General features: G+C 41.3%; 1 protein-coding gene across 1 annotated transcript; it reads right to left on the reverse strand.

Moving 5' to 3' along the window:
* Nucleotides 1-19,986: 19,986 nt before the first annotated feature.
* On the reverse strand, nt 19,987-23,075 carry LOC124307274 (uncharacterized). Its single transcript, XM_046768794.1, has 7 exons — nt 22,975-23,075; nt 22,763-22,888; nt 22,249-22,435; nt 22,041-22,115; nt 20,959-21,125; nt 20,758-20,841; nt 19,987-20,148 (listed from the first exon to the last, which is right to left on the reverse strand). The coding sequence occupies exons 1-7, from the start codon at nt 23,073-23,075 to the stop codon at nt 19,998-20,000; spliced, it is 891 nt and encodes a 296-aa protein (XP_046624750.1). The 3' UTR covers nt 19,987-19,997.
* Between the last annotated feature and the right edge of the window lie 1,579 nt (nt 23,076-24,654).

Raw genomic sequence — 24,654 nt, forward strand, 5'->3', positions numbered from 1 at the left:
AATTTCTATCAAATAGCTGCTTTTATGTCAACAGGGCTTTGAGACTCAGTTAAATTGGATCTCGATTTTTGCCATCGTATGTAGGACATTGGGTTACAAGAACAAATGCGAATTACGAATAACTCCGTATTAGAGATAAGGATATTTTAGTTCAAGTATATCTATACACAGAAATCCGTATGAGAATATACTAAAACCTCTGTGTTTATTGTAAAAATCTAGTTTTAAACATGTGTATATATGTATTTACACATGCATAAGTATACATATACATATATGCACATACATGTACATAAATAATTGTCAAGAAATTAGGAACACTCGCAACTTGTCGCAAATAGAGTAAAACGTAAGGTTAATAATATACAAATTACACAAGCGCACCATAAAACATGGCAAGGGTAATCCTAGTGGAGTGATTGTACAAACTGAAGAAATATACATTTACATATACATGATATAAATTAATAGACTAGAAAAGGTTATTTAGAGAGCTTATCTAATTCCGATCTTGTCACAATAGATCATTAACATAATCAATATACGGTTAAAGCTGTATTAGCTACATTCACTATTAGAGATAATATTTTTTATCCATTTTTATAGTTATTCAATTTCTTGTACAACAATTTTTCAAATTTCACCGCAAAATGCCCAACGAGTTCTCGTAGTGAAAATACGAGTCCACTCACCTTACAGATGGCATTAAATTGATTTTTGCCTTCTCGCGTCGAGTTATAAATACAGATAAATCTCAATGAGAGCTCATTTCTATAAGATTTATTGCAGTGCTGTATTCGTAGCTATACCTTTTATTCTATATTATATACTGTCCTAAATTTTAAACACAAAGCACAACAATGGCTGAAAGCACAATGGCAAGAAGAGAGGAGCAATCTGCATCTTAATAAATCTTTTCTTCTGCATACGTAGCGGAGCGATGTCACGTCGGAGGATATGTACTAGTGGATCACTAGGTGGGGCACAGATCTGAAACATAATTATGTTAAAAATTTTCAATATCTCTTGCAGAAAGTAGGTACGTTGCCAGACCTTACATACCATCAATGAATATTCATAGAGGCTATATTCATAAATACTTACAAAAGTAAGCTAATATTTTACCCGCAATTGCTTCTAACTGACAACTTGATATGATAATATCCCCTCCCGCATACATCTACTTCTACTCCTACTCTACTCCAACTCCTACTACTACGACTACTCCTATTCCTACTCCGACTTCTACCACTTCTACTTCTACTCCTACTACTCCTACTCCTGATCCTACTCCCACTTCTACTCCTGATTCTACTCCTATTCCTGATCCTACTCCTACTTTAATGAATATAAGAAAAATGTTATACTCACAGTGTACAAGTCCTCGTCATCCTCGTCCTCCTCCTCGCCCACCTCGATCACCCGCAACCACCGCGAACTACCTCGGGTTATACCTTGAATAGTAATGAATATTTTTAGTATAAGAACACATGAAAAATATTGTTTAAGGATTAATATAAATAATTAATTAATTAATAATATAATCAATTTTATTAGCGCATTTGAAGCTACTGAACATGTGCTTGCACGAAAAATGAATTGAAATAATTTATTGTAAACGTGACAAGTTTGTAATATTTCAGATGAAATATAATTACAATTGCCATCAAATATTATAAAAATGTTTCACTCACCGAGCACAAATCCTCGTCCTCCTTGTCCACCTTGTTCTCCTTGTCTTCCTCGTCCTCCTCCTCGTCCACCTCGTCCTCCTCCTCGTCCAGCTCGTCCTCCTCCTTGTCCACCTCCGACCACCTCGGGTTATACCTGGAATAGTAATAAATATTCTTAGACTAAGACTATATCAAAAATATTATGTAAGGATTATTATAAATAATTCATTAATCATGACGTCATTAATTTTATTGGCGCGTTTAAAGCTACTGAATATGTGCTTGCGTGAAAAATGAATTGAAACAATTTATTGTAAACATGACAAGTTTGAAAAATTTTAAATACAACATAATTACAATTGCCATTAAATGTTATAAGAAAGTTAAACTCACCGAGCACAAATCTTCGTCCTCCTCGTCTACCTGCGACCACCTCCAACCACCGCCAACCGACGTCAACAACCACCAATAACTACCTCGGGATATATCTTGAATAGTAATAAATATTTTCAGCGTAAGAACGCATGAAAAATATTGTGTAAGGATTAGTATAACTAATTGATTTATTAATAATCCAATAACTTATATCAGCGCATTTATAGCTACTGAATTTGTGCTCGCGCGAAAACTGAATTGAAATAATCTATTGTAAACATGACAAGTTTGTAATATTTTAGATGAAATATAATCACAATTGCCATTAAATATTGTGAAAATGTTTTACTCACCGAGCACAAATCCTCGTCCTCCTCGTCCTCCTCTTCCTCTTCCTTGTGCACCTCCGATTCCTTCCAACCACCACCAACCACCACGGGTTATACCGCGAATACTAATTAATATTCCGAGTATTAGAAAACATCAAAAATATTGTGTAAGGATTAATGCCCAATAGTAATAGCAATTTGTTTATTCTGGTTGTTCGGTTTCTATGCTGATTCAAAATGTTATCCGAAGCACGCTTATTAGATCGATACTACAAAACATGACGTTTCCATTAATCAAACTTGTAAACTTGAAAATCAGTCCTGAAGGTCAAAAGTCACCAGGTCAAGGACCTGGACAGCCAGAACTATGGAGCACTAGTCCTGGAAGTCCGGTTTCACTAGGTAGCGGACCTGGAAAGCAAGAACCACGGAGCGCTTGTCCTGAAAGTCGAGTTACACCAGGTAGCGAACCCCGAGCGCAGGTTCCAGGAGGTTGAGAACCCGGTACTCGAAATTTGCGGAGCGCGATTCTCATCCGTCCGCTCTACTGCGCGGTTGTTTCCAGACTGAAGAATTCGGGTAGCTGATTCTAGATCGATGACGTCAAGAGAAAAAAAAATGTTGGTGACGTCACTTTCCGAACATCCGAACATCCAAACTTTGGTTTCGAACTTTAATACTGTGCATGATGTATCGTGATGTACGATGTATAATGTATGATGTATGACGTATGATTATATGATGTGATGTATAATGATTTTAGTTTCAATTTTTACATTTCACAATCAGACAAGAAATACGCATTTTATCTCTCCTGCCGATTCCAGACCCAAGCGGCCAGGCCCTTCGATGGTCAGCCGTTGACCAAAGATGTATTCTGTAGTTAACGGGTCAGCTGATAACGCTGCCCATTGTGTGACAGTTGGATGATAAAAATTTTTGCTCGTCCCTTTCAAATGTCTGTTAAAGTACACTCGAAGTTTTGAGAAGCTTTGTTCTATCTCTCCCTATCAAAAAAAGAATCGCCGACAATTACCTTTTCAGATCTTTAAATCAGGACACTGCGTCAAATACTGTCTTAGATACGGAGCATCCATTTAATCTCGATCAAAATTAGCGCATCCGTGATATATTACAGTTACTTTGAATTTTTTCCTATACGAACACTTTTCGAAAAACAATTCTGCTCCTCCACCCAACGCAGATACTTCACTTGCGACTACCTAAAACAGCGTTTCGATTCTATGCCCACGAAAATTCAAGATCGAGCGAGCAAATGAAAAGTTGTTGGAATAATTATGAATATTAATGTTATGGAATACATCGAGCGCGTGTCGAATAGAATCCCATTTCGAAATGAATAATTTTTCCATTTTCATATTATAGATGTATTATTGTAGGTAATCTAGTTTGTCCCCTGGAAAAGTATAAAATTTACAGTATGCATCATGTATTAATCGTAAAAAAAATATAGGTATATTAATATCGTACATGGACTGCATATACACATATACGTTTTGGTCTCTGCATCATTATTACATCTTATCTATTATTATTCATGATCTATGTATACATTCTTCTCTCTTGTACCTATGCTTTAAGTAATTCACCGTTTTGTCATGACTTCTGGAAGAAATTTATTCTCATTATTAATTTCTTGTATCGCCGACAAGTCGGTAATTACACACAGGCTAAGTTCTGGCTTGGGCTTACCATTGCGTAGACTGTGTTACTGGGAAGGTGAATGCAGCCAGCATCGCGTCAAAATCGGTAAGTCTCCGATGCTCTGAAACAAGTCCTCAACTCTACCATTGGAACATCTCAGGAAGCACAAGCGCACGATGATTTTCGTTTGTCAGACCATAGCCCATGAGGGCAACTGTCTTTAGGTATATTCTTCAGTCAATCTACGAGCTTAGACGACGAGCAATTTATTTCTGTTGAAAAATTACGCCGATACAGCGTTTTGTCGAATTTATTCTACCATTTCTGTAAAAAGTAATCAGTGCTCAACTCTTAGGTCTCCGGAAAACGGTGCATCGATGTCGAGGCCTTTGTATTTTGTGGCTACGTCGTGGATTAGCGATTCTATCGTAGGACGTAAAATACAAAGTAGGTACTTGCGTGGATGACGAATAAGAGAGCTGAGAGAACAAACAGAGTTTAGTGTCGAACTTGGAATCGGCACAGCGATAACAGATTTATTTGGGGAAGATGATATCAACTTATTCGCGTCTCGCGGATCGGCGATAAACCAGATATGACCCTGTAGGGGGTTTACAACTGCCTTACTTACTTGACAAGTAAGCTTGCGGTTTTACGCCGGCGCTAAATCAAGACAATGCGGGTAATGCATACTTGGGGAACGCTCCAAGAGACGCTCCAAGAGTGCATCTCTTCTCCTCTATACGTCCAGCCGCATCTTTCCCCGATGAAACAATGCTTCAAGGGCTCGGTTTATTAGTCGTCAAACCTTTCCGCACGTCTTCCCTCCTCACTGCACGTATATATGCATCCTTGATTATTACCCATGTTATATACGTCTATTTTATACACGCCCTATGACACTGGGTCGGTACGGTACATATACGAAAATACCTCCGCGACGCTGTTCAGACAACCAAATTCACCCTCGAATGGCTCCCCGTTACGAGTCCGCAAAGTGGTTATTTAGACGCATTCCAATTTGCGAACGATAAACCAAATCTCGCCACATTCACGCCTCACTTCATTGTTCCGAGGAACTACACCCTCTTCTAGTTGATTTTCAAATCAAATCTCGATTACAAATGGTCAGAAGGTTGTATATCACGTAAAAATTTTCTTTTTCACCGAAACCTTCAGTTGAACAGTTTTTGTTTCTTTTTTGGATAATGAATCAATACAATAGTCAATAATTGTTTCGAAAAGGAATTAGTTTCGTATGTTTCAGAATGGAATATTACAGTACGAATAGGGCAAAGACTATGAGGAAATTAACAAAAGTCTTTTGAATACGTTAGTTTATTCATGGCACGCATGCTGATGTTTACAGTATAAATCCAAGTCGACATTTTCATGTCCTTTCTATTTTTTTTACCAACTTTTATTTTCATACCTACCCTTTTTAACTCCTCCTTTAATCCAATACGCAAAGCTGTAAATTTCGAAGCCCTGGTGTGCAGGGTGGCCGCTTGTGTTTGAAGAAAAGATTTTTTCTCACTCGTGTTTCATACTTTACCTGACACTTTGTTGCAGCTATCCGTGTGCAGAATCCTGCCATGTATCATAAAAAATCAACATGGATTTGACGCTGCGAAGAATTCAAAGTTGAAGTTAGAATTCTTTGCAAGCCGCAAGAAGATAAAAAAAACCAAAAAAATTGGCAACCCGAAACGCAAAATAAGGCAACGAATTCAGATAAATTTGTTCCTCTGACAGAAACAATCAACATCATACAAATGTATATTAGTTTTGGTTAATACTAATAACGAGGGGAAATAATCATTTTACCAATTTTGATTTACATGGAATTTTGTTTCCAAATATTTTGGGTGTGTATCGAACAAGTCGTGGAGTTTTTAAACGATATATAAACATGATTTATAAAAATCATAAGATTTCTATGAGCTTCCCAACGATTTCCAGGGTTGTTGATTCCTCGACAAGCAGGTTTTTAGAATTCCACCTGCCTGCAGGATATCTTTTGGTCACTTCAATCGACTACCACGGTAGTTACAGCGCTGTTAACGAGATCCCGAACCCAGGATCTGAACGATGTCATAAACGCCAGTGGCAGAAGGTCTGGACTGTACCGTGAGATGTCTCTTAGGGGTTGTCGACAACAGTAGGAGACACAGGCAAGTGATCCAGCCACAATCTCTGAGACAGACCAGGAGTCTGCGACGTGCCGCTTCAGCCAGTGGCTTGCAAAGCATTGCTTACTGTCTGTAGTCTTTTTGAAGGAAGAGGTCAGGCTGGTCACAGGTCAGAAGCTGGCATTTACTGCACCTAAGAGTCCTGTAGGGGTGTAATGATGCTGAGGGATTAAGCACACCGATGCCACTACCCTTAGTTCATCCATTTTCTACATTTTCACTTTTTATTCACCTTGCAAGCTCTTCGAAGCGGTCCTGATTCTCATTTCTAAAACTTACAGGATCCTAGAATGTTCACTTGTGATCCCAGAATCACGCATGGTCGCTTAAAGATATGTGAAATCTTTCACCTCACATGGAACATTTTGGAATGTATGCAAAAAATCCTTTGAAACTATGTATATAAACCTGGTAAAATCGTCTACAAACCTGCGAATTTGTGGCAGACGACTTTTTAATTATCTCAAATCACTGAAGAGTCATAAAATACTTGTAGTACTGGAATATGGAAATCTAATGTATACAAAAATCGATGAGCGCTTATATTTTGTGAGGTAATAGATTGAAAGTAACGGAAGCAGCGTGGCGTTTTCCTCTCCATTTCCGACAGTCTCTCGTACGTTTTTCACGGAAAGAGAAAACGGTGGAGAAAACGGAATTAAAGTAGGGGCTCTCCTGGCCCTCGCAACTTAAGGCAAAGTTACAGTGGCACAAGTGTGGGGGTCGCGGTCGCTTTAGAGCCATCCAGTTCTCGTTTACAACTCAACCCCAGTGAACCCCGGCAAAACCGACCTACTGGGCTTCTGCCGGTTTTTGTATTCAGTTATAATTCGCAATCCACGCAGTCCGCGATCCTTGTAATTCATTGCACCTATGTGCTGTTGAACAGAAAAGTTTCGTTATTTCTTCAAGCGACGCAAGTAATGATTATTCTGAAAACATAAAAACACAACTGGCCCGAAAAGTCGTTAATGGTGATCCTCTGTTTGGCGCATTCGTATAATACGCGGGGGTGTACATCTTCATCGAAGTTTGGTTATCCTGAGTTATGGAGGATTACGTCGTCAATTTTGCAAGCCAGGATCAGGTGCTCCGACCCCATCCACTTTCGAATATCCTGCTCATGAAGACCGGGAACATACCCCATGCTCATAACCACCATCGACTCGACGCTGCTTATGGAATAACTCAGCGTAACCCGAAGCCTCCGAGGTGCGAGGCACCTGTCCCGATTGCCTCCGTGACTCGGGTGTGTCAGGTACAAAAAAATCTTCCAAGTTTTTCACTAGACTTAGTCAAATGACGAGGTACTCGCAAGTCGTACACCAGGTTTGACTCACCTGCAAACATGCATGATCAAAGCATCGTTTTAAATTGTCACGAAAATTGATTTCTAATTAGAGGTGTTACAAAGCACCGCGATAATAGGTCGTGGCAACGATCGGGGATCGCGAAATTGTAGAAAAATAGCCCTGAAACACCTGTACATCGGGGTGAAAAACGGAGCGATGGAAGTCGGCGGTGGGATAGGAGTGCGCTGTCCTATTCGGTTCGCATATCTCGGGGGATCAGCGCGCTGCCGGGACTGAAAATATAAATCCGCTAAAATATCGGGAGATTAGCGCCGGGATATGTTTGTCGGGCGATAGCCGGGCTGACTCGCAAAGCCTCGCCCAACCTCCGCCAACCTCGGACCCTGCAGCCCACCATTTTTTCTCGTAACAATAATTTGTCGTTATCAAATAACGCCCGGGAGCTTTACAATACGCCAATAAATGTTTGCCGAATAAAATTTTACCGCCGAATAATGCCTCCAGTCCCACGGAGTTTGTTGTTGCTATTGAATTCCGGGTCGCTGCTTCGGCTATGACATGCATTTTTCCGGTTTTATTACACGGATATAAAGGGTTTTTTTTATTATTTTATTCGTCTGCCGTTTCGTTCGTTGCTTACTTTTTTAACTCAACTTTTTTCTATCCCTGTAACGTTCATTATTTTCTGTACGTTTGCTTTCAAACTGTACAACGGAAATTTGAATATCGTACATACCAAGTGAAAGTATCCTCGATTCACTTCTTTCTTTGAAATCGCTATTGAGAAGTGAATTTCCAGTCAAATTTTTAAATGCTTCTCACCTACAGAAATTATTACATAAATTTCAATAACTTGAGGATATTACGATTCAAATTTTTTGATTTGCTCCAAAAAGAAAATTCAATTTGAACCTAAATTATGAATAGATTATTATCAATTATCAACCGCGACTTAATTTATAGCACACAATGGGTCGGTGATTGTTTTTTTTTCTCCATTTCCTTAACCTTAATATTGTTCTGATTGAAATGAAAAGTTGGATTATTTCGATAATAACTTGACGATTATTCATCAAAGACAAATTTTTGTCAAGTTTGTGGAAGGAAGAAAATGCAATTCTTTTACATGAAAAGCCGGCGCAGACTGTATGAAAAATCACCAACAGTGGTCAACCGTTGAAAAAGTCCTTTATAAATGTAATAAAACCAGTGTATTTTGAGAATAAATCATGCGGTAAAAATTTCGGAAGTATGGCAGATAAACAAGGCAACGATACAGCTTGGAGAATTCAAATTGACAGTTGAGCGTCAATTTTAGCCAATGAAAGTGGGGCTTTTATAGGTTTGCGGGAGGTAAATGCAAATGCAAAAACAAAAGCGGAATCGACAAGCAAAAAAAAAGAAACAGGTAACGATTCGGTAGATAATGAACAGAGTGGAAACCTGGATGGTTTTGAGAGCACAATCGAGTGCGGCGTAAAGGTTGGTGGTGGTTAGTGGAATGGCGTGGGAGGGAGGAAAAGGAGAATGAGGTGGAGGTGGAGGAGGACGAAGAGGGAAGGCAAGTCTACCGCTGAGAATAATGTTAATGAAATACAGATAGGATCTCTATACAAGAACCCTCAGGGCTGTAAAGCTATTGTCGCTGGCCGGAGACCTTGTGGTAGTTTTTAACGCGTGGTTGAAAAGAGCCCGACACGAAAACGCGTATTTCAACAACAAGTATCGCCGGCTTAACTGCCGTATCAAAATATCTCCGACCCTTAAACCCCAACTTTGGCTGTTAATCATCCGACGAATATCTTACCCGGGTCAACTTTATCCAAGAACATGCTCAGTTCAGTCTGCCGCTAAATAACGTGTAAATCGAGAGACTCTCCACCCGCAAAGGCTGTGAATCAACTAGCTCACCGACTCGATGATTTCGTTTAATCCAACGCATTAATACGCGTCATTCCGCAATGGATACCAACTACCTTGCTATTTTCAAAGTTCTCGGTCGCATGGTCTTGTGGCCAACCAAGTTTTCATTTCTCTAAATTCCAAAGATACTTTAATCTTCATCGGTTGAAATAGTTCTCTGGATTAAAGGTTATTGGCAGTATTGTTTCAAATAATGAACTGAAATTTTGTTCAAATTCAAGCTTAGTAGGTACATAAAATGAAAGTTTCTCTACACTCCTTTGGGGATAAAGAAGTTCCAGATTTTTCTTCATACCCACAGCCTAGAGGTCTAGAGTGGACCAGTTTTTTCAACTTTTCTTTACAACTTCCAAGTTGAAAACAAATCTGTACTTTTCTGATCGGTCGACTTTGCCTTAATAATATACCGGTTGTGGCAGCAACGAAGCTGGGCGCGTGGACAATATATAACACGCACAGCAGTGTAAATTTTTCAAAAGGATTAATTAACCAAAGTCTAACAAAACGTTAATTAAGGTACTCGAAGCGAAGTGCCATTAAAGAGTGTACCGGGAATTACAAGTACAGTTGTAAAGGGTGGGCTTAAAAGTTGGAGTGCGCTTGCAGGAGTGGCGCGGCGCGAGCGACAAGTTTCAACGGCTGGTTTGAGACCGGGGCGATATGCAAATGTGGACAACCTTCGTAATACCTGGGCGCTCGGTGCAATAATCATTAAAAACTAAACCGAGAGAAGAGGGGCGGCTCGCGGCGAAGGGCGAATAACTTGGGCCGAAGCTTAAGAACTTAGCGCGACGAGGAGGGTGCAGGACGCCTCCTAATTTGGTAGTCATGGCCGAAAGCTCCCTGTATTAACCTCCGTAAATACAATTCGCGAACAAATCTGATAAGAAGTAATATCGCCGAGCGGCGTGCGAGAATCGAGCTTCTACTGACCGGAAGTCGAAGGACGAAGTCTCTCCACTCGGGAGACCGACAGCCTGCAGCTGCAATGAAACTGCAACTCCACACAACAAGGTAGGTGTCGGGTTAAGGTGCAGACTGAGGGAATTTTTTTATCGCCCAAAGCCTACTGCAGGTTGGTCCGAGTGGGTTGTAAACTCGTCGGGCATAGTTGAAGAAATCAGGAACACGTAGCTCGCGTTAAAATTAACTACGCAGTAACAAAGTAGGTCTAGGTATATCGTACATCGTATGACTCGAGTCGAGAAAGTATCTTTCCTTCTTCGTCTTGGATACTGGCTTACCTTCGGGGCCGAGGGGAGAGTTTGAAGCCGGCGGAAACGGCGAATGGCCCGAGGATTGTGGGAGGAAAGACGTGAGGAAAGAACGACTAGTCGGGTAGTTACACCCGAAGAGTTACCGCTCGCAGAGCTGTAATCAAATACTTACTTTCAGCTTACCTATACATATATGTTGAACCTCTGAAGAGAACGAGACTGTTAAAACGCACGCTGCAATTTCGATCGGTGGTTTATAATTGGCCGTAAGTCTATTTCGAACTAAGTCGAGCCTTGGCTGTCATAGACGGTAATGATTATTATCTCACTCACCTTTTTTTATTTTCAACGTGAAATATTTCAAAGTTCGCTGAAACTTTAAAACAAGTCCGAGTTGGACGATTATCGTCGGATTTCGGTTACAGGCGACGGTAAAAGAGGTTCTTGAACCGATTTCATACGAGTCACAAAATGTAATACGCTCTAATGCTCGCGCTTAGCACTGCATAAATAACCTTTAAATCCGTGCTTAAGGCTTTAATCTGTATTTTTCCTGGGGGCCGCAGTCTCGAAGAATACATTAAGTCTATACAGCTACGTAATGCGACCGATGTTGTGGAGGATGATACTGCCGTTCCGTTATATAATTTTCTTTCGAAATGGTCGTCACATCCTATTCAAATTGAAAATGAAAATACAAAAATGCTTTTTGATAATACAGGATGGCATATGAACCACGTTAGTCGCAATTACCTCCGAGATTTAGTTTTGAATTGGGTTTTCAAATCATAAAACTTCTTTCGAATATAAATACAAACAAAGTGCAGCTCTGGAACGCGAATATTCCTACCCCAAAAGCACCTTAAATAAACTTTAAGTTATTCATTTGTGAATTTATTTATACTGCAAAGGGTTTGTGAGAAAAATCAACTCAGAAGACGGTTACAAACGAGTATGATCAAAAACTAATAGACTTTGTCATGCGTTTTTCTGTCGAATGGTTTGCTCGTATTGCCGCTAGTAGGATGATTTCAACAGAATTCATTGTCTCATAGCGTTTTAGAAATTTGGTAATTTTGAGAGTATTTGTAGTTCGACTTATTTGGTAACCTAGGGCTTTCCTTTTTCCAAAAGACTGCAAGCTCGTCAAGAAGCCAACACCGAACCCAAAGATTGTGACCGCCATGCATCGTCCGAATGAAACCTAAAGAGGGGAAGCCAGAAAAACGGAAATGGACGAAAGATCCTCTGCGTGGAATCGGGGAAAGGACGCGGCGACACGAGATGAGATATAGGGTAGGACAGAACGGGTGATACCCTAATCTGACCTAATCTGTGGCCCATACAAATTAATGTTACGAGGTTCGGAGCCATCAATGGGCCATCGTTGGCCGCGGTGCCATTCTGGTCTCCCAAGCACCCCCTTGCGAGAATTCCCTCCGTCTATCTCCCCCCTTCATCCCCCGCTGCGGCGTTCGGGACTTTCGCATGTCTACGTGGGACACGGGACGCTAAACTCGCACGTAACATTCTCACCACTACAAAGGCGAGCCCGCAACCCACCGACAGTGCGGCCTCCGCACTGTCTGAAAACGTGGTAGCGGGTTGCTAACGACCGTAGCAACCTCGTGGTTGTTAACTGCTCCGAGCTCGGTCTTGCGGACTCGCTTCCGCTGATGGTGTTGCTCGCGAGCCCCTTGCCCATCCAGTCTTGGCCCCCTTCCATGATACTCGTTGTGGTGGTGGTGGTGGTGGTGATGGCGCTGTTCGGGGGGAAATAGTGAAGCTATTGGGAACAATGTCTTGTTAGGCGGCTTGCGTTGTGGTAATCGAGAAGACGGAAAGATCGTTCAGGAGTCGTTAGACTTCGGGCTGCTACTTCGTTTGGTTGTTACATCGACTGGAGGTTGATCACTTCTGCCTGACTGACGAGCACTCTGAGATTCCTTCGTTTTACACCGACGCGAAAGAAAGACAGCCTGATCGATCGAATCCAGACCGAAGGTTGATTTTCCGAATGTCTTCGCAAATCGCGAGGACAGCTTCTGTTCAATTAGAAATTGCCGCTTGCCCAAATCTCTCGTCGTCTTGTTCCTAGCCTGAAACAAATTAACGATATTGCAATGGCTGGTAGTAACATTTCATGCGTTATACGTGATCTATAGTTATTTGTGTGGATTCAAAAAATTCTGTGCATAAGAGTCCAAGCTTGTAAGCTTTCGTAAAACTTCATGGAACTCGACTTGAAGAGTATACAACTTCTTGTTCCTCTACTGTCTTATAGTATTCCATCAATCTTGGAAACCGATTAATAGCTCGCGCGAGGAATCTTAGCTGAAGTACGTATTTGGCACGGTATCTACCTAAGTACGCGTAAATTCCACTCGACCTGAAACCGCGTGACAAGTTTTTGTCCCCACACGCAAATCGGTGGCCGAAGTGTGGGGGGATTTGAATGGATGCCAGAGGTGGATGTAATCGCGGAGATAATCGAGCGTCTTACGACTTGATTGGTTGTCATTAAAGCAAATGCATTCACGCCACCTCAGGGAGCACCTCAGACATTAAGATGGTAGGCCTGTGGAATTAATATGAGGGGGAAGAGGACGGTGTGAGGCTCGCATTGCAGGGAGGAGTTGCCGAGTCAAGTTGAGAAGAGAGGGGTGGTGTAGCGGGGCTGCAGGGGGAGAGGGGCACCCAACGGCAGCCACTTTACTCATCTATTCAAAGTTTCAAATCTCAAATCTTCCGCTCAAGATAATGCCTGACAAATTATTCCTACGATTCGGGAATACCTAATTTCGGATTCCTTGGGTCCCCCTGCAACCTTGATGGAGCGACCAGCCAGCCTACGTAAACCATTCGCGTTCTCTTATGCGATCCGTAAAATATGCCAGGGCTTTACGGGGATGTCCCTAGGTTCGGGGTGCCACAGCCGGATGTTCGTGTTCGCGTCATTACCGATAGATTTTGATTTTTCGAAGCCTGACGAGTCGGAATTTTCCGATACCGGATCGTCTCGAACTGTGTTACAAGGTCTGATACCCTTCGGAACACATAGTCCGGTGCAATTTGATCTTCGCGGTTGGGAGTTCGGACGGTGGGTGGGTACTAAAGGAAATAGGAAATCGAATGCCCAGCAGGGTAATGTTACTGCTGCTAGTTGCCATGTCAGGTCTGCAGAGTGAGGTAAAATGAGTTTGAAGGGTTATGCCTGGACCATCCCGGGTAATGGGGTGATTGCCAGTGATAGAATCAGCCCCGGCCGCCATGATTCTGCTGATAATCACTTTTGGATTAATTAAATTTTATACCCTACTGTCAATAAACGTTAAATTTAACGATCTTTACCCCGGATGCGGTGGTCACCGTGTTTTGCACGCAGCAACCGACGAGCAACCAAATATATCCGATAGTCAGATTCACCGCATTGTTTCTCCTATCTGTTTGTCCTCCAGCAAAGTCCAAACAGCACAAGGAGGCTCACCGGCGTGAACCCTCGATTTTTGCCACCGAGCATTAACTTGGCTTCCCTTCCCTGTCCACGGAATCACGACTCTTTGTCAAACTAAAAAATCCCGCTGAATGGAAACGTTTAGCAGTTCCAATATTCACCGCAACGTAGGCGCTATAATTGGCTCGGACGTACGAACAGAATTTTAATCAGGATTCAGGCTTCGGAATCAGTAACCGTGCACGACGACCGTCGCCCTGTTATAGTCGTGCAGTCAGAGGGCGGAAAGCATTAACATTCCGTTAGAGCGGTCGATTTTTTAAATTGTTTTTCGTTGTCAACGGCGTGTTTCATTCGCGCACCCCAATTCCGTTCACTAAAAAAACAGGCATAGGTATACCGACTGAACCAGAGTTTTTACCCAGCATTTGACAACGGTGTAAGTCAACTCGCGACGGTATACTCTCCCATTAAGAAATTTTAAGTGAAGCAGAACCGCGCTTTCTGCAGGGGTAAAAATTACAGCTTCGCAATTAAACAGTGAGTTCGTTCGAACGAACGAAGTCATCCCCCTTGTTGGGTAACCGAATTGTAGCCTTTCCGCAGTTCACAATCTGTACGCTTAACGCAGGGCTCCTCCTGTATCGTGTCCACTATTTACCCTAAGTTTTTTTTTTTCTCTCTCCTTTACTTCAATGATTTTAAATCCAAACTGGCTTGGGGTTAGCGATAGATCCGCGGGTGAGTGATTACTGGAGTAATTAAACGACGAGAGTATGGGTGCGGGGATGTACGAGAGTGCGAGTGTATGCGTGCGCAAGAAAACACCAAACACCATCCCGCCATTTTTGGTCCTTTTCTCTTCAGCTGGCTTAATTATCACGGAGCTTTCTTCCGGCTATTTATTAGGGTTTTACTTATGCCCGGGCCGACAAACAATTGCCACCGGCTCAGCTTTACTTGATTAATTCACCCCGGCTCTTACTCGGTCAAAAGTTTCACAACTAGTTAGCTAGCTGCGTTGAATGAAAGAAACGAAGCACTCTGGGTAATTAGAACCAGCGGAGCTATATTCCGCGGCATCCCGTTTCTAAGTTTATAAACAAAGACTGTTCAAATGAAGTTCCTCGGAGCAGTCTTTCAACGATGCTGCTCTGATTGCTCGTCGCACTTCTTACGTAGTCCCAACATGTGCAAAAATACTCACGCTATGCGACGCTAAGTGGGTATAAAAAAGATTGAAGTCAATAACAGTCATGTGTTTCCCAGCTTGATGCGTTTTTTATTCTAAAACAAGATACCTTCTTGCATCACTATAACCAAAAAATGCAAACACGATTCAGTTTCAAGACTCTCGTTCGTTCCGATTAAGGAAAAAATTACACGATTCAAGTCCAGAATTCATTAGAAGGCCTGATTTAAACGACTGGTATGGAATTCAAAGTTCAATCGCCATTTTAATTGTTATGATTTCGTTTTGTCTTCGATAAGCTCCGGACGTGCACCAAGTATGCATGAAATTACCAAAACATGGAACAACGCGAGTGCAGTCATTGTAGAGTTTGGGTAATTCTTTTTTTCTGTGTAAGCTTAAAAAACTCTAAAATTTCTAATTATTTTCGACGTGAAATTTTGAATCTTGTACACATGTATTTGCTACAGCTTTGTTCCATCTCAGGCACCGTATCAAATGGCCCAACGAATCGATATATAGATTCAAATCTAATACCCTGAGTGGAAGCGGGCAGACAGATACAAGTTGCACTCTCCATTATCCATATTGACATTTTTCAACAAGCCAGAGTGAATCAGTGAGTCCAATTTTATCCGCACTTAGCGGAAATCCGAAGAGTTGTGCAGCGCTCTGTACACAGCAGTTAGCCGCGCACTTCATACCCATTAATATGCATTGGAGTTGGGCATTAGCATGTAGTCCCTTGGGCAATATTCTTAGCTTAGCGAGCTCGGAATAGTCAGTATCGGTATCGCGTACCTTCACCGTGGGGCTTTGCGGGGGGTTGGGTATCGGAACGAACGAGCTGTTTCTCTGCCGCATGCGAGGGGGTAATTACGGTTCTGCACAAGATGCCAGACAGCTAACTTATACACCTAACGTCTTGCTTACCGCAGGATTATTGTCAGTGGCTGAAAATTTCCCGTAAGCTTTCCCGTCCGCGACCCTCAATGACAGGAATTCCTCCCTGAGAGCAACCTTTTTCCAATCCTCCCCACGAGCACCGTTTTGTGGCTGTCTAAAGTAACGATAATTTCCTCGGTACATTGCCGAGCTAACCCGCCTAACTGCTCCTAACCACGTTGAGTACTTTATTCCGGCATCAGGCTCGCCCGAGGTTCAGTTAAATTAGGTTAGCCAAGGTAAAGCGGCAGCCTTGGGTCCCCTGTTACGAATAAACGGACCAACTTGGGATCCCGAGTCTCGGAACGCTTATTCCGCCTTCTTTCACGCCCGTGTACTATTGCCTAACCGTCTAGTCGTGGGAAACGGCGGTTCTCGTTCGGAAACAGTGTCTGAGAAAGGCTGGAGTCGTTTTTTTTTTTTTTTTTAAACGACAATCGAATTGTTCGTATTTTTCGGGACTTATTTTATACCCGATGCTTTCGATGTGGCTCAGAACTTGAATTCTGGAACTGATGCCGTTTTTGCGCTACGTTACTGCAAGTTCAAATTAAGAATTGTCTTGGTTTTTATGTTTTCACTATTATATTGACACAAGTTTTATTCGATTTATTGTTAGGTACTGTATTTTAACCTCAGCGCTGACAAGTACAAACGGATTTATTGAGAGATGCTGACTGAATTTCTCTTCGTTTCCAACTACGGCCGAAACTATGTATATTTACCATATCCGCTGACAATGAGAATACGATTCTTAGCGGTCAAAAGGAAAAATGTGTTTTCTACGAGAACATGCGAATGATTATAGAAAAGACTCGGTTGTAATTAGTACCTGTATCTGTGTTCGGGTGAATCTGTCGATGAAGTAGAATCAGATGTTAATTGTTTAGTTGGGTGAAACTTGGAAACCATGAATTTATTTCTGTTCACTCTGTGAGCGGAAACACATTCACATATCTGGTTACGAGCTCTGGAATCGACGCGTTGGCTCTCACAATCAGTGTTAATCTTTGCTTCGCTCCGATGACCGATTGAAAATCACTTGGGATGTGTGATAAGATAATTAAAAAAAAAGAAAATAAACATCAGGAAATTCGGTCGCAGTATCCTTCCTGCAAAATTTTGAGTGTCATTTTGGTTACCAAAATTCACAGACTGAGAAATAATATCACATCCGATATTCTTTTCGCACACTACCCATTATAGAAATCACAATCTTCGGTAATTCGTACCTTTTATTTTTTTGTTTGTCACGAAGTACACATTCCGGCACAAACCGTGTTTCTTTCTATACGACCTTGCCATAAACTCTTGAACTTGTTCCGTTGATCGACTGGTAGAGGGTCGATAAGCGGTGGTCGACTCTTTCCCTCCTCCTGGATATCAAAATACCTAGTTAGAGAGCACTGGCCATAGCGATAACATCGCTGGGGTACCTCTCCGGACACTCGAATTACAAACGGATAAAACGCACGATACTGTCAAACGGTCGAGCTGCATTTCCCGCGCGTATTAAGAGTATCAGTGTCAATCCGGTTTAATGTATCCCCATTGGGTATTCGTACACTCGGCTTCGATTGACGTCCCGTCGATTTTACCCACGCGCCATTCCGTACAGGTCCCGTATTTCTGCCCGGATTTGTTTGTCAGTGATGCGACGACCCATCAGCCAGGCACTACAGTCAATTATTGAACCGGCGATATATTATTTAACGACAAATTGCTCGCGGATTTCAAGACAACTAACCTCTATACGACTGGTGTCATCCATTTTTGAGATACCTATCAATTTTTTCTTCTCGTTACACGTCGTACGCATTTTCACGTGCCAAGTCCGATTTAGATTTTAGACAAGAATCACTTATCCTTGCGATAAACCACGTATGTGGAATAGTAAAAATAGACCCGAAATAAACTAAGTTCATTAAAAAATTCGCAAGCAACGCTGGAAATCCATTAGTCGAACACGAGTGTCCTATTGAAGTCAGTCAAACTTTTGTGACAGACTGATCTGACAGAAATGACGAGCGGTACAAGAATCTCCCATCAGCATACTTCACACGCAGGGCTACCTTGGATGTTTCGCTTTTACTCTTCAGTGGTCAATGAATAATACCTGTTCGAAACTCGATCCACGTATTTACAACTGCGAAGCTCGTCTTAATGTTTACACCCTGGTTACGGATCTGTTTATCATTTTTTTTCTTATTCTAGTCTCAAAGACAATGTAATGACGCAGCCGAAAAATTTCGTACATTTTATATTCATCGCTGTTCGTTTTTTTTTTTTTGTTTTTTATCAAGTCTTGTCCTGCTCGATAAAAGAAAGCTGGTTTTCCATTATATATTCCGAAAAAACTGTAACAAAAGTAACTTTGACAAAATATGAATGAACGAATATGAACGAAACTCTTCTTATCATCGAAAATGTATCATGAGTACTTGCTAAAATGTACTTTTTCTTTGCACACAAGAAATTAAAGAATTTGTCTATTCACCAGATTGATGATTAGAAATTGAATGCTGTCATAGCTTATTTATTATCTACGCTTTAGGGATTCTACTCCTATCTATTCCAGCCTAAGACGATGTCAGATTTAATTAACTAAGCGCATAAACGTACCAGCGAAGAATGATAAACTTTGATTTTTCGGTATATGGAGAAATGCACACATAATGTCGGAAGAAAAATGGCAATAACTTTATCTCAAATGATCCCCATACATCGAGGAAACATTCGGAGCATTATACAGTCACACATGCATCTACGCGTACGATACACGAAATGCATATAACATATGAATGTGTGCCAGTGTGTAGATATGTGTGGGGGGGGGGTATACAATACACTGGCTTGGTGGTGGGTGGATATTATACCGTTGACTTTACACAAGAGCAGTGGCGTTATATGTAGGGTGTACCGAAGGAAATAACTGTCATCTGTATTCGCGATAACATCGTAATTGAATGCGGGTGACGGGGATTTGCTATACACCAAGGCATCCACGACCACCTCTTTGCCGCCAGCCGCCCCGTCCCTCCACCCCGCCACCCCTTGCCCAGAGTATTAATCATACCAAAGCGCGGAAAAATATATCCCCTATGTACAGGGGTTGACTATGTGTGTGCGCGCTTTGCGATTGTACGCGTCTTTATACATATATATATACAGGCACGCATACACACCGTCGAAAGCTGAATGCTGATGGGGAGATAGGGCGAACACTGTTATGCCTAAAGACTGTACCTTATAACCACCGACCGTGCCTCGATCAAGCCGGAGCTCTCCACCAAATTGAAAGAATAAATGCCCCTGGTGTCGTCTTTTGGCTACGCTAAAATCAGGACGTGTCACCTTAAACGCTGTGCTTCGTGATCTTATACATCCTTCACATTTTTATACAACGTCTTGACAATGACATTAAACTGGCAATTCTGTTCAAGTTTCATCAAGCATTTACAAATTCTGACGCGGTGAGAATCGAAAGTTTTTCAATATCAATTATTGTCCGTTACTCTTTAGAATTATAATAGAAATAGCTGAGAAAATTAATCGTGTAACTTTTTTTTACTACGGGTATTACATAATTGTTTGATCATTCTGTGAGATCATCTCGACGATTCATAATCAAAAGTATAGTTCAGGCACGTATTTTTTTTTCATACATTAAATTTGACAGGTTTTAATTACTTCGCTTCGCGTCCCTCCGTCACATTCGTCTATGGAGGCAACAGTGATTCGGTGTTTAGGAATTCGCCGGTAACCGCAATGTAGCAAAATGCGCCTTCTTCCGGGGTTGGCTGAGCGTACATAAAATTGTCGGCTTCTTCACTGTAGGGCGATGTCAACGGGTGTCTTTTAGCCGCGAGCCTTCGGGAATGAAATAGACTCGTGAAACGACGATGTGAAAAATAGAAACCGTAGAAACGACAAAAGCACAAGCAACACGATCAGAGATAATTCTTGTCATAATTTATGTATCAATTTACGTTCTTTAACAAAAATGCAGTGTGGAATTGTATAAACTATTATTTCGTGTCAATCTTACACGATATCATGTTGAATTTCCGAACAAACCACAAAAATTGTTGCATAATAATTGGACAACGGTTAATTTCCGTCCATTTTAACACCGTTATTTTTTACACTGCAGCACTTCGACAGCTTGCTGATAAATTACTAACATCTTCCCGCGATCTCATTAAATTCGAAAATCACTGCTGCCAAGTTCCCGAAGGCATTCGATATCGACTGTGCTCAGGGCGGAGGTTCGTCGTGAGAATTTGGATGAGCATTGTCCGCGGTATTGAGTCGCGTGATTGATATTGTCTGTTGGCATAGTTTGATAACCACAGCTTGCCAACAGTCGCAATTTCGCCCTGAGAATGAACGGTTAGTCACAGTTCCAACGCGTTTCTGCTGATTCAACGAACGAAACTCTTACGTACAGTCCCGTATAGAAGAGAGAGATTTACTCACTTTGCAGCTTCGGGAAGAGACTTCAAATCTTTCCAAGGTGGAAAATCTTGGAACGGTCCAGCCACGCGTAGATCGTGAACGTATCTGAATGCGAGGGGGGAAAAATTGTCAATGAGAACTATCGGCACGTGTCATTTTTCATGCCAATTATTTTTCTTTCTTCTTTTTTTCGTTTCCATTTTATTCACTCCGCATACGCACCCGTACAACGCATAGGCATAGTCGTTTCGCAGCCCTTTCATTCGACCGCACTTTTTGCAACCAAGTCTGCACAGAGTTTGAATCCAGGCAGCAACTTTCGTTCGCGCATCTCTACATGGCATCAGGGCAGCATATGGCCGAATTTGATACATCAGGAACCAGAATTCCTAGGGGAAGAAAACAAATCTTCACGTATTATTTGCCACACACTTTTGTACGAGGTTCTAATGATCCGAGCCGTTTACAATAGTGGATAATCAAGCACGGCGAGTTGATTGATAAGGTCACGTGACTTCTCTGTTCATTATTAATATGACCGATCTATTTTAGAACCCTGTCAAGATTCTCTATCTCTTATACAATTATATGAGAATCTGTCCTGCTGATCAACCGAGAGAGAGAAATTCAACATTTTGCGCACTAATTTTAGAACTCCACGACACTGTATTATGTAATGGAAATAGGAATCATTAATAAATGGGAAAGCGTTCGAACCTCTCGTTATAGCGAATTTATAAACGTTGGAACTGATATTGAAAAACCAATTACTTAGTGACGAGATACCGAATATAGAGACGAAAATAGATTGGAATCAATCTACGTAGATTAGACTATAAGTGAGAAAATTGAATTGTCGAATCTGTTATTAGAAGATTATTAAGCATAATTATCTGACAAGATTATACAGCAGCGTAATTAGGACATTCAATTTTGGCCTCATCATCTAACCAAAAAATTTGTTCTACACGTAATCGTTTCGCTGGATAAATTCTTGTTCCACAGAACTTTATTCATTATAGGCCGAAAGCACCAATAATTTTACACTTAACGGATGGATAACCTCGTTAAATTAAGGTGAGAACCATGTAATAAGAGTGTCGAAAATGATTATTCATTGATTCGTATTAATTTACGACGGCATTTATACCCTGCAGCAGTAGCAGCAGCAGTTTCATAAATACGTCGATACGTAGGTTTGATGCATAATTTCGTGAATGTGGGCCAATTTTTCACATTTTTGCAACATCTTTCTAACATCAACGATCCAACCAAAGTTAACTGTACGAAGTAGTTTGACTCACGTTATCGAGTTGTTCGTCCATTTCAACCTCATCCTTAAGACACTCTTCTCCAGGCTTGTGGAAACTGCACGGTATCTGAAGTATACCGATTCACGATTTAATCAACGCGAGATTGACTCGTTGAATTCTGATCATACAAACCGACTGTTTCCCATTCGATTCTGAGATGTGATCAAAATTCACCAAGATCCGACGCTACGCTTCTCACCTCATCGTAATTGTCTGGTAACGCAGCCACGTATTCAGACCAGGTTGTGTCCAACTCCCATTCCGCATAGGGGGCATTTATCACTGACATCGTTGCCATGTCTCTGGTAGCGCCTACCGGTGGATCATCGTCGAAGACGCCGGTCAATTCGTCGTTTATCAAATTCACGGTTATCGCAGCTAGGTATCTACACACCACAGAGTCATTAGTTTGATATTTGCGACCTCACCTGCAGCGAAGCTCAATTTTTTCCCAAAAAACTTCCCACTTATACGCCGGAAGTTCTTCTTGGAATCAAAGGCTTTACACTGTAATCCAGCACAGTAATAAATCGCACACCGTGTTCGATATTTGCATTACTTGAAACTGGGAGGAATTCAGTTGAGATAGGATCCGAACGTAATGAAGAAACGCTTACAAGTAAAAGATTTGAAACGAGATGATGAAAAATCCGTCGAATACGTGGAACCATTGTAAACTAACGATCGCTAAATCGCGCACACCAAATTTTTACCTGTTTCGTTTATCCCTGAGCACTTCGACGTGATACTCGGCGCCAAAGAGTTTGTTTACCCATAAAAGAACCCGGCTTCTATCTTGCATGTTGGTTAGGGCGGGCGCCAGGTTACGGATCGCAGCTCTAACGAGTCAATTAAACGAATTAAATCTTCCAAGCCAGATATACCGATAGCCTAGAATTTTGGAAGAAATTTTTTTTGCAATTACCCGTAATACTGAAACTCGGTTGTGAGGGCGTCCGTTCTCGATTTGAGTTTCGGATCAGGATTAGGAGTCGGTAAGGACGACACGCTCTTCCTGGACGTCATCTCGCTATTGAAATTTTGGTGATTTTCTCCTCTTTAATCTATTTTAACCGAAACATCAGAACGGTCTGAATTCAGTATGAAATCTCGGGAAATTTCATCGACGGCTACGTAACATGTCACTAATTGACGGCGGAGCAAACGTCTGAATGTCGATCGACCGGAAATACTCTCTGACACAGTGAACGGTTGATTGCACTACGTCAGTTATCTGCTACTGAATAATTATTGAGACGGTAACTCTTCTTCTACGGCAAACTGCATAAGGCTCGATTCAACCTTTTCAAAACGCCGTTTTCCATTCAGTCCTACATTTTTGGTTTCAACATTGTTCTAAAAATGTCCCTCTGGCTCTTCGGTATATACTGATAAATATGTAAAATATCTAGTAATTATAGCGCTATACGAGTGGCAGAAAAACGGACATTCTTCGGATCAAGTTTAATTTTGAGTGAACTTTCATACTTATAAGTCCGTAGATCGTTTGTCATGCTAGAGGCTACTTTCCAAAATCTCTTTAAATTTTCTGTTCCCTAGAAATTTCAATTGAATTTCTTTTTATTTTATTTTTTTCATTTTGTACAGTATCATTTTCAAAATATGACGAAGCATCGATCAATGTAAGCGTTTCTGCAATTTCTATTGACAATGCTGTTCTCGCTGGTTGAAATTTGAAAACCAAAAGCTGAAGTTTGTAATGAGCGTTAAATAACAGAGCAGTTGTTTTCCGTTCCCTTCGTTTTTCTGCTTTGACGGAATGAAACATCCGTTGAAAGAAGTTGTTTACGATCGTGGTTGTTGCTTAAGGGTCGTTTCGTACAGATTAACTATTCAAACCGATGCTCGCAAGGCATATTGATCGTTGGTCAGGAATAATTGAGGCAAAAACAGGACGACCAGCGTGGAGGAAAAACGAGGAGGTGGTTTGTCAGGCGAAACGTACCCGTGAATTCCAAAGCTCTGGCAAAGTCTTCTCAACATTTTCGAACGATAAAATTTGAAATATTACCGCAGTAAAGTTCTGTTCACCCCGCAGAGGATGTCCGGGTCATAACGCCCGGTACACGCGACTGCCTCGGGGAGTTACTTCGGTTTCAAAAGAATTCTTTCTTGAAAAATCTCAAACCCTCTCCATCCGTCTCTGTATGCGTCGTATGCTGTTAGCAATAACGGATGTCTCGCGACGACGAACCGAATACTCAGGGCTTTGGATTATTCAAAATTTCAACACTGTAAGCTCAATCTTCGAGCCTTGCAACAAAGACACAAAATTTCGAATTCAATATATCGGTGAAATTGTTTCAACAATTTATCCAAGCAAAACGTGTCTTATTGTTATCTTAATGTTTTAATTCCGACTGGCAAAGCATAAACGATTTGTGTTTTCCTCTTGCAAAGATATTTTCAGTGGACTTTCAAACAATGGGATGAACAAAAATATTCTCGTTCAATCGAGACGCGTCAAAACATGATACATTATTTTTGATTTCTCTTGATTTTCAAAAGTTGAATACAAAAATGTCTCATCTAGCGTTATATTTCACGTTTTCTAAAAACCTATTAAAAAGATTTGTGCTCAAAT

Source organism: Neodiprion virginianus, chromosome 6, assembly GCF_021901495.1.
Source record: "Neodiprion virginianus isolate iyNeoVirg1 chromosome 6, iyNeoVirg1.1, whole genome shotgun sequence".
NCBI classification, from domain to species: domain Eukaryota; kingdom Metazoa; phylum Arthropoda; class Insecta; order Hymenoptera; family Diprionidae; genus Neodiprion; species Neodiprion virginianus.

What these genes read in the sequence shown, in the direction of transcription:
- LOC124307274 (XM_046768794.1), bottom strand. Translation starts at nt 23,075, where the DNA reads ATGACGTCCAGGAAGAGCGTGTCGTCCTTACCGACTCCTAATCCTGAT. An exon ending in TACCAGACAATTACGATGAG is followed by an intron (nt 22,116 to 22,248) that starts GTGAGAAGCGTA and finishes GGTATACTTCAG; the next exon opens with ATACCGTGCAGTTTCCACAA. An exon ending in TGGACGAACAACTCGATAAC is followed by an intron (nt 21,126 to 22,040) that starts GTGAGTCAAACT and finishes TTCTTCCCCTAG; the next exon opens with GAATTCTGGTTCCTGATGTA.